Source organism: Rutidosis leptorrhynchoides, chromosome 6 (assembly GCF_046630445.1).
Source record: "Rutidosis leptorrhynchoides isolate AG116_Rl617_1_P2 chromosome 6, CSIRO_AGI_Rlap_v1, whole genome shotgun sequence".
Classification (NCBI taxonomy): domain Eukaryota; kingdom Viridiplantae; phylum Streptophyta; class Magnoliopsida; order Asterales; family Asteraceae; genus Rutidosis; species Rutidosis leptorrhynchoides.
The window spans coordinates 418249325-418266400 of NC_092338.1; the positions used below are offsets into that span (position 1 = coordinate 418249325).

Consider the following 17076-nt stretch of genomic DNA (forward strand, 5'->3'; position numbering starts at 1 on the left):
AGTTGTACAATATGCTTCAAAGTTTGTACACGTGTTTATGTGGTGATTTGTAAAAAATTGTACAATTTGTTTTAAAATTTATACATATGGTCACATAATACTTCAAATATTGTACATATGGTGTTGATGGTGTTTTACTATAAGATTGTACATATGTTTCAAATATTGTACATTTGATCATGTGGGTGTTTTATCAGCCAATATCACATCTTCAGCCTACACTTTTTCCTCGCAATTAACAGGAACTATGTGTGTCTGCATTTTCATGCACAAAATCATCAACCATTTTCACATCTTCGCTCGCCACTTTTTCATCAAGAACAACAGCATTCACAGGATCTGAACTTTGCCTTTCTGCATGTCCTTCCGCTAAATCGTCAACCATTTTATCGTCACAAATAACGGTATCCACATGACCTGAATTTTGTATCTCTGTGTCTCCCTCTGCTGATAAACGAGTGCTAGAAGATGCATTAAGAGGTGAAGCAACAGAAATCGACTCCTTATTGATGCCTAAAAAGTACAGTTACAAACAAATCTAAGATTAGCATGCAATAATTAAAGATAGAACTGTTTACTAGCATGGGCTTGTTAGATCTAAGTTACTTTAAGTGCATGTAGTAAGCAGTTCCTTCTTTCTAAGAGTGTAAGCGTAATAAGAGAAATCTTGTTGAAAAGAAGAGTAATAACTATAATACTAACAAATACAAGCATTGCATTTCAAGTTAAACGGTGATTCTAATCAACCGTCGTAATATCTTAGATAATTTACTACCAGTTAGCAGACGGGTCTTAAAAATGTAGATTAAAACAGCCAACAAAAAATAGAAAGACAAATTATATAAGAATGGCAAGCATTGGTCTACAAAATTAGTTCACCTTGCTTTGATGGAAAGATAAGCTGTGCACCACATGAAGTCCTACCACCCTACATGAAAAAAATTGAACTTAGATAAGAACAAGGTTATATTAACACCACTTAAAGCTGTTACAATTATAAAAGAATCAAATAGGCAAAAAAAAAAAAAAAAAAGGAAGTAATTTACATAAATAAATAAAATAAGTGGAGAGAGAGGCACCACAGTAGGCAATGTCCAGCCTTTTCTTTGGGACCACTCTAAGTTCGGCCGTAAATCCTTAACGAGTGCTTCATGTGTCTCGTCGTCTTTCCTTTCTCCGGCTGGGGGCATTGGCAACTCAATCTACAGATGGTGGAAACATGAATACAAATAAAAAAAAAAAAAAAAAAAAAAAAAAAAAGGAAGGAACAAGAAACTATGAATCATAAATGGTATGTGTATTTAACTATTTATTTGTAATAATATATCGGATACATCCTTCCTAACGAAACGTTTAAGAAGTAATATTAACATTACAAGAGTGTTTCAGATGTTTATAAAACCTGATATAAAGATAGCTAAAAAAATTATGCCTTAAAAGTTAACTCTCCAAGTTAATGTAATTAATTAATCTTTGCCAACAAACACAATAGTATACTAATTAATTTTAACAGGTTGCACAAGTCAAATTCTTTACCTTAACCTTGTCATCGCTCAACACTTCGACCACCCTTGCAGGCCAATAAGAACTGTCAGAATACCAATCTACCTTATCACCAACCTTGAATGTACCATCAAATACAACACAAACTTCGGAAATTGAGTTAGCATCTGGCATTTCATCTTTTTTATATGTTAGCGGATAGCGAGGCCGCACCATTAGTTGTTTTTTAATGTGCCTTGTATTTCTTCCATAAGGAGGCTGTTCGTGTATCTTTTCCCAACTTATCTCTGCAAACACATTAACAATTCACATTATCTGAAATCTATGATTTTATAAAGCTTTAGAAGCAGGAATCAAATGAGAGAACACAATCATAATGGAAGCATGTACTATAAGAAAAGTGCACTAATAAGCATCAGAAACATAATAACATAAAGCTAATGAAAAAAGTGGCAATTAATTCACAGGCAATAATCTTTAAAACCCACACTGGTTCATACAGCAAGTTAGCCAACTCACCTTCGTCTTCGAAATCATAGTATTCCAGCTGTATCTTGTTCCTTTTCAAATTGATATCTCTGATCTGAATGACATTTTAGACATGGATTAATAGAATTAGACTTTTGGTAAGCTCCTTCTGTAAGTACTTTAAAAATAGCCTGTTTAAAATTGCTCAATGGCAGTCGAGCCTTCGGTTAAACACTTTCGATGAACACTTAGATGTGTGGTTAGAAAATTATATGCTTTGGAAATTGGAAATAAGTTTGAAAGCAGGAGGAGGGATAAGAGAATTCATAAATTTATATCGATTATTTACATAAAAGATAACCTATTATAACAAATTTGAGTAAAAAGACTATTAAGTAATGTATCGTACAATATATTTCAAAAGAAGTACCCTTCTTCCCTTTAACACACTTTTTTAGTTCCAAACAATGTTGCAACCAGAGTACCATCTTACTTGAATATATAACTCCAAAATAAGTCTTGCGTATAAACTATACCTGGCAATTGAGAGCCATACTCTCAAAATCGGGTCATTTGGGTCAAGTCATCGGGTCAATTGGGTCAAGCTATCGGGTCAATTGGGTCTTGAGAAAAACTAGGTCTAGCAATGTAAATCAGAACATAAAAAAGTCCAATAGGTTCCCCTCTAACCTATTGGGTCCTATACAAAATATCAAAGAACATGTCTAATGGGTAACAATTCCCAAAGCTCAATAAAGAGAGATAGGTCTAATGAGTCAAATGGGTCAAGCATAACAAGTTTCATCCACCAAACATTTATGAAAGCATTCATGGTTATATAATTTACTATGTATATTAATATTTTCATATATATAATAAATAAATAAATAATAATAACTAAAATAATATAATCAATGTAAAAGTATATGACCTATTTGGACCACTTGACCCGTGTGACTTGTTTCGACCTGTTACCCAACCCAGCCTGACCCATTTGGACCCGTTTAAAAATTTGACTCGTTTGACCCATGACCCATTTCAACCCAAAACCATTTTAACCCGTTACGGAAACCGACCTAACCTGACCCGTTTTCTAGGTATAGTATGAACATCCATGACGAACCGATCATATCCCACGCACAACTAAGTGTGCAACATCAGCCAAAGGTTGTAATTCAAACCTTAAGTTATTTCTATATGAAAGAAAAGAACAGCATACTAATGATCGTGACACACTAATGATCGTGAAACAATCATCCTAAACGTGTTCATACTCTTATGTTGGACATCTAAACATCATATCAAACACCAGATATGCTCGTAATTAATATTACGACGCCTAAAGTTGCAATCTAGCCCACCATTAGTATTTTTATTGCAATTGCATATGGGAACAAAACAGAGCTACCAAATCAATTGAATGAAAAAGCTACCTTGCATCTGAACCAGGCACCACGATATCCATCCGCAAAGGATTTCGATTCCCCAAGCTGGCCCACTTCAAACTTAAAACCACTCGAATTCTCCATTTTGCATCACCAGAATTTTCCTGATCTAGAAAAATAAATTTATCTCAGCAAATTTTCCATGCAAATCAAGTCTATGATTCATGAATTCATAAAAAAACTCATAGAACTTAACAATGAAAAATGAAAAAAAAAGTCCAAAATTAGACGTTTTTTCACCTACATCCGCCTTTCATAAAATAAATACCATTCTTGACCTTGCAATCACAGAATCGGGCAATCAAATTGCTACATATATTCACAAAACTACAAAATAAGGTTATTCATTAATGCACTATAATTAGGTATCATAATAAGTAGTAGTAGCAATTTAGGGTTTCGGTGAATTAGGGTTTTGCGTTACCATTAAACAAGAAATACAGTAGTACCTCGATGATTTAAAAATAAAAAAGTGAACCTTTGATAAGCACGGAAGATGTGATTAATCGCGAATAGTGTGTCTACTTAAAAGTGATCACCCTCACACTCACATGCTTCGAACTAAACCAAAGGGCTTTGTTTGTCTTGCATTAGTAAGTTACGGATTATGTATTCATTTATTTATATTTTATATTTATAATAAATTATTAATATTAATAAATTATTATTACAGTAATTAATTTGCATTCGTAATTCGTACGGTGTGTGTAATGTATGCAGTGGAGGATCTCGGATTGGTAGTCACTAGTTCAAACCCCCAAAAAAATTCTACTATTTCAATGGTGTCACTCAAAAAAATGTACATTATCAAATTGTATCACTAGTTAAAAACCCCATTTTTTTTTCACGACATCGCGTATTTCAGTGCTGTCCCGTGCCACCACTAGGTACAATATAGAACCGCCCCCATATCAGTGTATGTCACCTTTAAAAAATGGATTTTCAGGAAAACCTACCCGGGTAAATTTCATGGTTTATTTTATTTTTGACTATTAATCAAAAAGACACATTTTTCAAACAAACTATAGCGTACGCCCCAAAAAACAAATATCTTAAAATCCCTCGCAAGGTTGGCTTGTGATCTTGTGACTCGTGAATTCGCGATCATGACCTATGTACTAAATTTTTTTTCACAAAAATGTACATCTCATAGGGTAAATATGAAATACCATGTATTATACACAAAAGTAGCTTCACGTGATATCTTCTTAATGATTTTTTTTCACCAAAGTACATTCTCTATGTACTAAATTGCGAAGTATGTTATTTAATTTTTAATCTTTTTAGTCTTGTTTGGTATTAGCCCCTTGAGGATGGGATAACTGAATAATAGTGTTGTCCATGACATGAAAACTTGGCCAAACATCTCATCAAGATTACCATTCTTTATTACTCCCTTCACTCCACCAACAAAGCTAACAGCATTCAACAAAACCATGAATGTCAATGGTATCATGAACATCTTTGCTCCTTCAAAATCAAATGTTCCATTCTCATATTTCGCGAGTTTTTCTTGGTCAACAACTTTGTTTGTCAATCTAAAATTTGCTTTCGCAACACCAATTGACTTCATCATCACATCAAGACAACCAAACAACAACGCGCTAACACATTTTATGAAATAAATCCTTTGCTCGTTCCACCATGTCACTATTGATCCATCGCTTGATACCACTTCGTAAAAATGTTGCAGAAGTGAAGATACATAGACCGTTGCAAACACTTTAAACCATGGACTAGAAGCCTGAAAATGAAATGTATAACTTTGTTAAGTTATAAGTACTCCAACAAAACAACACTTTATAAAGGAAAGTAAGAATTAAGGTAAAGATTGATTAAGTGTACCGTGGGATACAATGAAACGCCGTTAAAAAGACACAATTGTGGTATGGTTCCGTAAAGTAGACATGCGATTGACAAAAACGGAGTGAACATGAAGTACGCGTAACACATGCTTTGTAGGATTGACATTTTTGAGGCCCCATAGACAAGAGGGCTGAATCTAGATAGACCAACTTGAAGCAAACCGGATGACCATTTCATTAGTTGAACCAGGGCATCTTTCATGTCAATAGTCGTGCAACCCAAGAAACATGGTCTATTAGGATACAAATAAACCGACTTCCATCCTCTTGTATGTAATATATAACCTGTGAAGCTGCTCTCTAGCAATGAATCATATGAGTAACCGATCTGTTTACCCCATTTGGTGCTATTTTCAAAAGAGCATGAAGCGAGCTTCTTGGCTTCTTCTAAAATGGCGGTCGTGAAGTGGTCCATTTGACTTTCTTCGTTCGTGTTAACTTTTAACGAATTCATAAATTTAGTTGACTTACCAAAGGTGTCTTCTGGATTTAGGAGATGTTCGTCTGATGATTGTAGGTTCAAATCTTATTAGTTATACAATAGGCAAAGATATGATATATAATCAGAATACTTAAAGGAAATCGAATGATACATACCTTGTTCGTTGGGAGATCCATACAAGGCTTTTTTCCTCAAGTAATAACCTGTTCCTGAACAAATTGTGCCTCCAATCCCATCCATCCCTTGATATTTTGTCTGAAAATGAAGGAAACATTAATCTTCGAGATATAACAAATTGACCTAAAAACAAGACTAATTTTGTCTGCAGTACTAAGAAGCATATTTCTAAGTATGCGTGTTTGCAGACAAAATAAGACATTATTTTATTTTATGTCTTAAGAAAGATAAACGGTCTGCAGATTGCGGGCGCGCAGTAAAAAGACATAATAAAACATAATAAGATTTAAAAGACACCTAAATGTCCAATGCTATGCTATTGTACCAGTGTTGTGCCCATAAACTTGTATTTATAAAAAGCCTGAATGATGTTCTGTACGAACAGTGTATAGAAGAAAAAATTAAAATTGTAAAATGAATTCACCTTGTATGCGGATCTTGCTTGGCCATCATAGATATCCTTTTGGCTAACGTTATAGAAAATTTGGGGGAATTGAACGAAAGCAAGCGAACTTGAAATTTTTGAATCAAGATGGAAACACATGGCCTGTTTTGCAGAACTGGGTTCGTTGCAATACATGTCACAATCCAACACGAGCATGTATGGAGCGTTACTCAAAACTCCAGAAACTCGAAGCTGCAAAGACCATGATACATTTATATGATCAGAATTAGATTTTCGTTAGTTTAATGAATCCAACTTAATTACAAGGATCTAAAAGTTTAAGTTTTTGTGGATCATACAAGAGTATTTAAAGCTCCAGCTTTAAAACGGTGAGGAAGAGATGGTCTTTTTTCGCGCGATACGTAGACAAGAAGCGGCATTTGAACTTGGTCATCCGTGCTCTTTAAGCTGTCATGTACTATCTGAATATGATGTAAATCAGAACATGAGCCTTATGAATATTTTATTGTTTTTTAAAAATTTGTGGTGATTAATAAGTTATATCTTGAGATCATGACGATCATAGTAAAATAGTTAAAAGAAACTTACCTCAACACAAGGCGACCGATCATTGACTGTAGAGGCTCCATTGGTTTTACGTTCAACGTTATCTTTAAATTGTTCATATGCTAACTACAAAATCATCATTTACAATTCATAAATAATGGATTAATTGCAAAAATAACAGGTTTAAAAATTTCTGTTCAATAGAGTAATCTGTTAAATCCAATGCTAATTGTCGCTATTGATAATGTTGGATAGTGGCTCAATTCCAAATTGAGTTGTCTACTTGGCTACGTAACAAATATGTACATACACATGTTTCTCAATTATCTTGCAAGATTGGAAGTCAAAAGAAAGAAAGAAAAGAATAGTAACTAACTATTAGTTTGAAGACTTTGCTTAAAACATGTGTTTTGAACAAATGAAGGTAAGCTATACTTGCATTCATACGGATTCATTTCAACTATAAAATGAGTTCCTGGAACGTTTGCTAGTAAAATCCATCTCTGCTTCCGCACGTGGACCATGCCTCACGCCGAACCACATAAAACTTTGCGTCTTTATTTATTGTTTAATTGTTCTATTAATTTCTCGGGTCTTGAAAGTGCGCAAATCACAACAGATAATACTATTATGTATATGTATGTATATGATAATTATTGAAATATTTATTGTTATTTCCGGTACTCACCTTCATATTCTCTTCATCTGCTTCAAATTCCTCAGTTCGAAAAAGCAATTCATCATGTCCATAAGTAGAGAAAAACGACTCCGGACACCTACTTTTAATCCCATATTTTCTGCAAAACGGCAACCAAGTCTTCGCAAAAGAACACGCTTCATTCATAGCATAAAGCGTAGAAGGTGAACCACCATCATCCGATAAATAAACAGCCAGTTTATCATAAGGATAATCAAGTCCCATAGCAGACAAAACCGTATTCATAACTTCAATCGTAGGCTCTTTAATAGGATCAGCGGTACATATAAACACGTCCACTTTAGGTAACTCATGATCATCAGGAAGATTATAAAGTGAAACAGATCTAGCAACTGGAAGCCATCTAAACGCTTGTGATAGGAACCAAACGAACGCGAATATAAGTTCGGCAAAAGTGACTAGAGCCCATGGTAAAATGGGTACATCACCATGTAGTAAGTTGTTGAACCTGTAGTATAAAATGGCTAATACGGCTGTTAAGTGGAAGAGTATGTGAAGTCTTTGAGCCGTGGCTCGTGGTTCTTGAACCGAGCACGTGTTGAGAGAGGTTGTGGCGGTGTAGCGGTGGGAGACGGAGGCGGCTGCCATTGATTTCTTGCAGGATGTTTGTTTGTGGATTTTTTGGTTACGAAAGAAGGATGGATGATGCTATTTAACTCCAAAAGTAATATGGTCTTATATGATGATCCTAAGTTTTGTCACTATTTCCAACCTTATTTTTGTTTTATTTTAGGAGTACCAAAATTTGTGTATTATGTTTAAGTTAACCAAAATCAATATTTGAATTTATCCACTTTAAATATGGTTTTTGTCGACCTAGTTAACTCAGACATAAAATACTTTAATTTGGTTTGGGATTTGGGTTCCTTTCAAAGACATCAATTGTTATCAACGCCCTTCGTCTACGATGCTTTGACATGACAACATTTGGTATACGTTATTATTAATTATTATTATATTATTATATTATTTAATATTTAATTATATTTGTTAACTTACCAATCAGTCAGTGGCGGATCTAGAATTGGTAGTCACGTGTCACCGGTTAAAACCCTAAAAAAAAATTAGATGGCTTATTTCAATGGTGTCACCCATAAAAATTTACACTATCCACTGGTATCACTAGTTAAAAAACCAGAAATTTTTTCACTAAATCGCGTATTTCAGTAGTGTCTCGTGCAACCATTCAACAACAATACAGCCGCCCAATCACCTCACCTTCTAAAACATCCAAAATATAACAAACAAAATTCCGTTTATTTTAATTCAGCCAAGAGCCAAAAGATACAAGACAAATTCTTTTTATTTTTAAAACTAGAGTTTGCGATATCAAGTTGTTTGTTAATAGCGGTATGTAATATGACATCTAATTTATCCTAAGTTATTATTATCAAAATCATTCACATTCACATTCACAATGGCTCTAAAATATGTTACTCATTTCCTTGTAGCATTACTTATTCTATTACTCCTCCATCTAAAACACAAAACCAAACCATGAACAGTAACCCTGACGGCGTCATGCTAACGTGATCATCCACTTTAACTAATAAAAATAGGTATATTCTCTATTTGATATGCTTGCTCTCAGCATGGCCTTTAATTTTTAAACAGTCATATTTATAGTCTCACTATGCAAATGATAAACCGGAAAGAAAAAAAAAAAATGAGGAATCAAAAGCGCCACAGAAATTTGCATACGGAGTGTCAGAAACAACCTTCTAGATTGAGCAACTACAACACATGTCGATTACCACGTTTCAAGTACCAGAAAGAAAACTTACCAAACTATACAGAACGCGTCAAATAATACTTGATGTGAAGAGAATAGTTTAAACAAACTTCCACAATGTTGAATCAGTACTTGACTGACTGCCATTGTTATTTAGAAGGTTCTGCATCCATTTAATTTTGTTAACAAGTTCCTCCAGATCGATTACGGCTGCTTCCAGTGTATCTTCATGCTTTATGTTCAAGTCTTTACTAAAATGAATACCACCCTCATCTGCAACTGCCGGTGCCGCTTCTGCTGCTGATTTCTTCTCTTCCACACGCAAACTCGTAATACTATCGAAGGATTCCACACATTCATCATCCATTTTCACATCTTCAGTCTGCTTTTTTTCTTCACAAACAACGGTATCCATCAGATTTGAATTATGTGTTTCAGTATCACCCAATATCGCATCTTCAGCCTGCACTTTTTCCTCACAATTAACAGGAACTGAACTCTGTGTCTCTGTATTTGCATGCACATCATCATCATCATCATCATCATCAACCATTTTCACATCTTCACTCGCCACTTTTTCATCAAGAACAACAGCATTTACAGGATTTGAACTTTGCCTTTCTGCATGTCCTTCCGCTAAATCATCAACCATTTTATCGTCACAAATAACGGTATCCACATGACCTGAATTTTGTCTCTCTGTGTCTCCCTCAGCTGATAAACGAGTGCTAGAAGATGCATTGAGAGGTGAACCAAGAGAAATTGACTCCTGATTCATGCCTAAAACAAGTACAGTTACAAACAAATCTAAGATTAGCATGCAATATTAAGAGATAGAACTGTTTACTCGCATGGGCTTATTACATCTAAGTTACTTTACGTACATGTAATAAGCAATTCCTCCTGTCAAAGGGCGTACAAACAACAATTGATCACATGCTTCAAAACAAAACAAAACACTATAACTAAAAGTACGAAGTATAATAGAACTTTTTTTAGAAAAGAGAATAAGAGAAAACTAGTTGAAAAGAAGTGTACTAACTATGATAGTAAGATGTTCAAGCATTGCATTTTAAGGTAAATGGTGATACTAATCAACCGTCGTAATATTTTAGATAATTTACTACCAGTTAGCAGACGGGTCTTAAAAATGTAGATTAAAATGGCCAACAAAAATAGAAAGACAAATTATATAAGAATTGCAAGCATTGGCCTACAAAAGTAACTCACCTTGCTTTGATGGAAAGATAAGCTGTGCACCACATGAAGTCCTACCACCCTGCATGAAAAAAATTAAACTTAAATAAGAACAAGGTTATATTAACACCACTTAAATCTGTTACAATTATGAAAGAATCAAATAGGCAGGAAAAAAAAAGTAATTCAAATAAAATAAAATAAAAAAGTGGAGAGAGAGAGAGAGAGAGAGAGAGAGAGAGAGAGAGAGAGAGAGAGAGGCACCAGAGTAGGCAAAGTCCAGCCATTTCTTTCGGACCAATCTAAGTAGGGTCGTAAATCTTTACATAATGCTTCGTATGTCTCACCTTCTACCCCTTCTCCAGCTGGGGGCATTGGCAACTCAATCTACAGATGGTGGAAACATGAATACAAATCAAAAAAAGGGAAGGAAAAAGAAACTAAGAATCATAAATGGTATGTGTATTTAACTATTTATTTGTAATAATATATCAGATACATTCTTCCTAACGAAACGTTTTAAGAAGTAAAAATAACATCACAAGAGTGTTTCAGATGTTTATAAAACCTGATATAAAGATAGCTAAAAAATTTATACCTTGAAAGTTAACTCTCCAAGTTAATGTAATTAAATAATTTTTGACAACAAACACAATAGTATACTAATAAATTCTAACAGGTTGCACAAGTCAAATTCTTTACCTTAACCTTGTCATCGCTCAACACTTCGACAACCCTTGCAGACCAATAAACACCTTCATAATTCCAATCTACCTTATCATCAACCTTAAATGTACCATCAAATACAACACAAACTTCGGGAATTGAGTTAGCATCTGGCATTTCATCTTTTTTATATGTTAGCGGATAGCGAGGCCGCACCATTAGTTGTCTTTTAATGTGCCTTGTCTTTCTTCCATAAGGAGGCTGTTCGAATATCTGTTCCCAACTTATCTCTGCAAACACATTAACAATTAACTTTATCTGAAATCTATTATTTTATAAAACTTTAAGAACAAGAAACCAGATGAGAGAACACAATCAACATAGAAGAATGTAGTATAAGAAAAGTGACAACGGGCAACTAAGTTTATGCCTCATGATGACTAATAAATTGCAATCAGAAACATAATATTCTGAAGTTAATGAAAAAAGTGGCAATTAATTCACAAGAAACGATTTCCAAACCCACACTGGTTCATACAGAAAGTTAGCTAACTCACCTTCTACGTCGAAATCATAGTACTCCAGCTGTATCTTGTTCCTTTTCAAATTGATATGTTTGATCTGAAAGACATTTTGGAGATGGATAAATTAAATTAGAGTTCTGTAAGTAATTTAAAATAGCCCGTTTAAAATTGCTCAAAGGCAAATGAGCCTTCGGTTAAGCACTTTCCATGAACACTTAGATACGTGGTTACAAAATTATATGCATTGGAAATTGCAAATAAGTTTGAAAGCCGAAGGGTGGATAAGAGAATTCATAAATTATACTGATTATTTACATAAAAAGATAACCTATAATAAAAAAATAAAAAGTGAACCTTTTGGTAAGCACGGAAGAAATGATTAATCGCGAATAGTGTGTCTACTTAAAAGCGATCATCCTCACACTCAGGTACTTCGAACTAAACCAAAGGGCTTGTTTGTCCCGCAGTAAGTTAAGGGTTATGTATTCATTCATTTATTAATTATTATTATTAATTATTATAATAATAATAATAATAATAATAATTATTAATTAATATTATATATTATATTATTATATATTATATATTAATATTAATTCGTGATGTTAATTTTTTTTTTTAATGTACTCTTTTTCTATTTGCGTTGTCTCATTTCATGTCTCCTAGAAACAGACCAATTTTCAGATTAAGTAGCAAATTAAGTGACAGATTAAGTAACAAAGAAATAACAATTTTATTTATTATACGGATGTAGACCATTAAGTGGTAAGTAATAGGCCCTACGTCTCGTTTAAAAGACGGATTCTCAGAAAAAACTACCAGGTGAATTTCGTGGTTTATTTTATTTTAGGCTATTAGTCAAAACAAGCATTTTTAAACAAACTATAACGATGCGCCCGAAAAAAGAATTTCCTAAAATGCCAAGGTTAGCTTGCGTCGCGATTTTTCGATCATGAATGACAAATTCCAAGTCGCGACCTGGAATTTACGGTCATTGTTGGTAAATTATATCTTGTGAATTGCGACTGTCGGGAAGTTGCGAGTCGCGAGGTTCGCATGATCCTACCTTGTGACGTGCTACTAAATCTTATTCTCTTTAAGATTGTCGAATAAGATTTCCTGGCATGTTTTTGAATAATGTTTTCACTTCTTAAATATATAGTTCTCATGCTTCACAATTTCTAAACAAACTAAAACCCACACTAAAAATGAATGATGTTTGGGCATTTCTTGTTGAAGTAGATGATCCTGATCTGTTTCCAACCCCTAGCAATTCATCTCAAACCATAACATCTCCCCACCACCGGCCCACCTCCCCCGCCATGTCAATTTCTGCAAGTTTTTGTGTCGGAAGAACTGAATGCAATAATATACAACATTTCAAGGGGTGTTCTCATCGCTGTTACGCGTTGTAAAAGATGCAATAACCAGGGTGAACATTCGAAGTCTACCCAGAAATTTATAAGGGAAGTACTTGAAGAGGCACAAGCGGATGATAGATTTAAACAAATCATGAGGCTTTTTGCGATGTAGTTTGTGTATCCTGATGGTGGTAGTATACAATTATGTTTAGTTTTCTTTATTATACATTTTACTATTAAATTATATATATACTTTGTGACATTTGTTTGTATTTTAGTGAAGGAAACTCAAATTTGAAACAAATACGGGCTTATCTGAAACATCTAAAATATAACAAACAAATAGGAGTATTATTTATTTTAATTCAACCAAGAACCAAAATATACCATACAAAAGTTAAAACATTTTTTTTTAAACTAAAGTATGTGATATCAAGTTGTTTGTTAAGTGCCACTTATTTAAGACAAAACTATCCAGATAATCATTGTAGTTTGTACAATCTTGCAAGTTTAGACATTATTTTTTTCTCCAAAGAGAGTCATTGTGATTTATAAATGTTGCACGTTTAGTCACTCTGTCTAACAACTGTTAACAAATGTCCATGAAGTTCAATCTTGTTAGCCATCGAGATTCAAGAATTAGATTAAACACTCAAACTGGAAAGTGAAGATAGAAGCGGTGGTCCGTCAGTGACCTGCAAGCGGTGTTGATTACTTTAAAGTTATGTAAGTTTCTTGCAGATTTAAAGAGCTGGGAAGATGTTGTTACCTTGAAGTCATGTAAGTTTCTTGCATATTCTTTTTGGGTTGGGAATGGAACACGCAAAAAATAGTTTCTTCGACAGAAGTCTAGCAACCTGATGAAACACGCAAAAAGTAGTTTCTCCGTCATCTAGATCTCGTTGGAAACAAATCTCCGGTCAACTTCTCGTCACTTCAGATGCTCAACCGTACGTTACTTTCCAGCAACCGAATCTCCGATCAATTTCCCGTCACTCCAGATCTAGATCCGTCGTTGAACATCATTTCCAGTCCAATTCATTTCTCGTTTCCTTCTTCTCCGACGAGGTAATCGGTTGGGTGTAACAAGTCGCTCTTTTATTGTTAGGCGGGGGTTGGTCGGTGTCAAAGGCCAGGTTCGTTATTCTGGCAGGTTAAGGGTTTGCATCTGTTAATTTTGTTGATGGGTGTGATTCATATTTTCAGATAGAATCGTGATCTTGTGCGCAAATATGGTTTTTGGTTCCGAGTTTTTTGTTCTAAAATATTTACAAACAAGATTTTAAAGGATTTAGAGGATTTAGAAGATTTATGAGAATTAATTATAATTTTCAGATTTAGATTGTGAAGAAATTAAGTTATTAAGAATTTTGGTAAATATGGAGATGGAGGTAATGAAGAGTCGAGGTAAAAGGAGCAAAATACTCTCACATGCTTGGCACATGGTGACACTTAACGGAGAAAATTAACATATGTTGCATGGAGTGACTAGTATTGCAAGATTTTCAAACCACGGTGACTATTCTTGCAAGGAAAAAACTTTAGTGGCTAAACTTGCAAGATTGTACAAACCACAGTGACCATATATGTAGTTTTGTCTTTTTATAACTTACATCTATTGCATATTTTTGTTTTTTATAGTATCCATCATAACAGTCTGAAGTATAATAGCAGTATGCACTTTTTTATGAAAAACGAAACCACGAACTTTCATCAATCGATCGATGAAAAGCCGATAAAATGACACACAAAAAAAACAATGCCGAAACGCTTCACAACTAGACAACGAAACAAAACAAGAACCTAACCAAAAGCGGGCCGAATCGAGCAAGCAAAACAAACAAGAGATTACAATGAAAACTACACATCTAGAAGCCGACAAAACACAAATGGGCAATCGAAGCTTAATAACAGCAAAGGTATAACGACACAACAAAACACCAAGATATAACCAACTTAATTTCGACCATTCTTCTTAGCTGCATCCGAAGCTTCTTTCCTCTGGCCACCTGCCTAGAAACCATACCATCCACCTTTTTATAGGAAACAACTTTTCTCGAGCGAGACTAAAAAGAGTACTCCTTGGGGGAACCAAAAGAAGTGACACCCGAAGAACCTATGAGTTTTCCTTCAACCGGAGAATTATCCCAGAAAACCTCGCCCAACACCCAAAATACCCATTCAGCTTCTCATCATTCTGAATTATTTTTAATCATTTACATTGGTTCTGAATTATATTTCCCATTTCCGTGTAGCTTTACTAAAATTACATTTGTTACCCAATAAATATAGATTTATTATTTATTATTTATTTTATATATTTTGCTCCCAGAATGGGCTTTAATAAACTTATTAACAGCCATATTTATAAACTCTCTATGCAAGTGATCAACCAAAAAAATTGAACATAAAGCGCTGCTGTAATTAGGGATGGCATCGGGTCGGGTTTGGGTCGGGTTTAGGTAATCCAGGACCCGAACCCGATTAAGAAATCTCGCTCCAAACCCGGCCCGAAACACATCGGGTCCCCATTTACTTACATATATCGGGTTTCGGGTTTCTCCACGGGTAAACGGGTATACCCGATTAGTCATTCTGTATCTATTTTTCAATAAGTTACCAAATTAAAATATCGAAAAATAACTTAATTGTGACGACCCGAAAATTTCCGACCAAATTAAAACTTAATCTTTATATGTTCCAACACAATAAGCAAAGCCTGTAATGTTGAGTCTCGAAATGTTTGAACTATTTATATAGATTCATTTAACCTGTGACTATTTCCGACGATTCACTAACAATTGTGTGTAAATAAATATGTAAATATATATACATGTATAAATATAAGAGCGCATATTAAGTTGTATTAATAAAATACAAAATAATCATTTGAATTGAAAATGTAAAATAATGTACAAGATAATTAAGATTAAAATTTATTTATAATTTAAATGAATTCTTATTTTTATTTATTATCATTTTTATGATATTATTTAGTTATTTTATTAGAATTATTATTAATATTATTAGGGTATTTACTATTAATATTTATTAAAAATAAAAATAGGGAATCCCATTATGTTAGAAGTAACTATCAATTTTTTTTTCTTTTTCTTCACATGAAAATAATTTACGTACTTCATGTCTCCAGTTTGTTACAAGTCTACTTCACAAATCAATTGGAAATCAATTTAACTGTTAAATCATGTACCTAATCACTCTATATAAGTTACAAACTGCAATTTGAGTTGAAAACAAAGAAAACCCAGAAAATAAGCTCGACACTCGGTACATTCATCTTTTTCACCATATTTTGATTTAGAACAAATTTTCAAAATGTAATAATTCAGTCATGTTAGGAATCGTCTATCTATACTATCTGTAAGTTTTCAATCCTCAATTCTTTCTATTAATTTCTAATTTGAGAGTCAAAGTTTTGGTTTTCAAAGTCAACCAAGTGTTCTTGAATCAAATTCGAGTTTGTTTTGATATCTCCAGTTAATTTGATGATCCATAAAGATTATAGGAATGATTTGCAACACAATTCATGTTGTAATCATAACCTATAACACTCTTAATCTAAAAATCAATTTTTGAGTTCTTGAGTTCTTCACAGTGATATACACTAACGTGAATTCGAAATAAATTTCAAAAACTAAAAATGTAGAGTTGTTAGGAATCATTTACTTAAACTTCCTGCAAAATCTCAAGTTCCAATTCTTGATAACGAATTCGAATTTGCGAGTCAAAGTTAAATTGTCAAAAGTCAACTGTTTTGTTCTTGGAGAAATTAGAGCTTGTTTTGATGTTTTAAGTTCAATTGATGATTTCAATAGTTTTTAAGAATGATTTGAAACATGTTTCATGTTGTAAAGATTGTCCAAAACGAACTCAAAATTGAAAACAAATTTTTTTTTTCTTGGCTACGAGCAAGCAGTAGGATTTTTTTTTTTTTTCTCATTTTTTTTATATCATGAACACATTTTTATTTTTTGTTTCATGTTTGTTTAGAAGTCCTAAAACCAT

At 33.6% G+C, this 17076-nt stretch overlaps 3 protein-coding genes across 12 annotated transcripts in view; all 3 read right to left on the reverse strand.

Annotated features, from left to right (window-relative positions):
- Positions 1-12114, reverse strand: LOC139852202 (uncharacterized). Of its 10 annotated transcripts, none has more exons than XM_071841442.1 (8): positions 3841-4016; positions 3661-3725; positions 3405-3525; positions 2023-2086; positions 1537-1790; positions 1047-1202; positions 880-928; positions 1-513 (listed from the first exon to the last, which is right to left on the reverse strand). In XM_071841442.1, exons 3-8 carry the CDS (start codon positions 3498-3500, stop codon positions 236-238), a joined length of 897 nt encoding a protein of 298 aa, XP_071697543.1. In that variant the 5' UTR covers positions 3501-3525; positions 3661-3725; positions 3841-4016; the 3' UTR covers positions 1-235. The 10 variants fall into 10 exon arrangements, with proteins under 10 accessions (XP_071697543.1, XP_071697541.1, XP_071697537.1 ...); XM_071841440.1 differs by having other exon boundaries at positions 3661-3743; XM_071841436.1 differs by having other exon boundaries at positions 3657-3743; positions 3841-4015.
- Positions 4651-8158, reverse strand: LOC139855140 (cellulose synthase-like protein G2). Its single transcript, XM_071844387.1, has 7 exons — positions 7541-8158; positions 6895-6978; positions 6645-6767; positions 6325-6537; positions 5879-5978; positions 5262-5785; positions 4651-5160 (listed from the first exon to the last, which is right to left on the reverse strand). The coding sequence occupies exons 1-7, from the start codon at positions 8156-8158 to the stop codon at positions 4684-4686; spliced, it is 2139 nt and encodes a 712-aa protein (XP_071700488.1). The 3' UTR covers positions 4651-4683.
- LOC139855141 (uncharacterized) overlaps positions 9403-17076 on the reverse strand; it is an 84592-nt gene continuing 76918 nt past the window's right edge. Inside the window, exons 3-8 of the mRNA XM_071844388.1 lie at positions 11723-11786; positions 11382-11455; positions 11202-11285; positions 10764-10886; positions 10533-10581; positions 9403-10082 (exon numbers count right to left, since the gene is read on the reverse strand). Of these exons, the coding sequence (XP_071700489.1) occupies positions 9403-10082; positions 10533-10581; positions 10764-10886; positions 11202-11285; positions 11382-11455; positions 11723-11786 (1074 nt within the window). The remainder of the gene's footprint in view (positions 10083-10532; positions 10582-10763; positions 10887-11201; positions 11286-11381; positions 11456-11722; positions 11787-17076) is intronic.

Bases quoted from the DNA above. Each gene is read 5' to 3' on its own strand.
- LOC139852202 (XM_071841443.1), bottom strand. From the start codon at position 3,500: ATGGAGAATTCGAGTGGTTTTAAGTTTGAAGTGGGCCAGCTTGGGGAA. The intron at 2,087-3,404 runs GTAGCTTTTTCA...AATGTCATTCAG, and splicing joins GTGCCTGGTTCAGATGCAAG to ATCAGAGATATCAATTTGAA. The intron at 1,791-2,022 runs GTGAGTTGGCTA...ATGTGTTTGCAG, and splicing joins CTATGATTTCGAAGACGAAG to AGATAAGTTGGGAAAAGATA.
- LOC139855140 (XM_071844387.1), bottom strand. From the start codon at position 8,158: ATGGCAGCCGCCTCCGTCTCCCACCGCTACACCGCCACAACCTCTCTC. The intron at 6,768-6,894 runs GTAAGTTTCTTT...CATCATATTCAG, and splicing joins ATCGGTCGCCTTGTGTTGAG to ATAGTACATGACAGCTTAAA. The intron at 6,538-6,644 runs GTATGATCCACA...TGGTCTTTGCAG, and splicing joins CTGGAGCTTTAAATACTCTT to CTTCGAGTTTCTGGAGTTTT.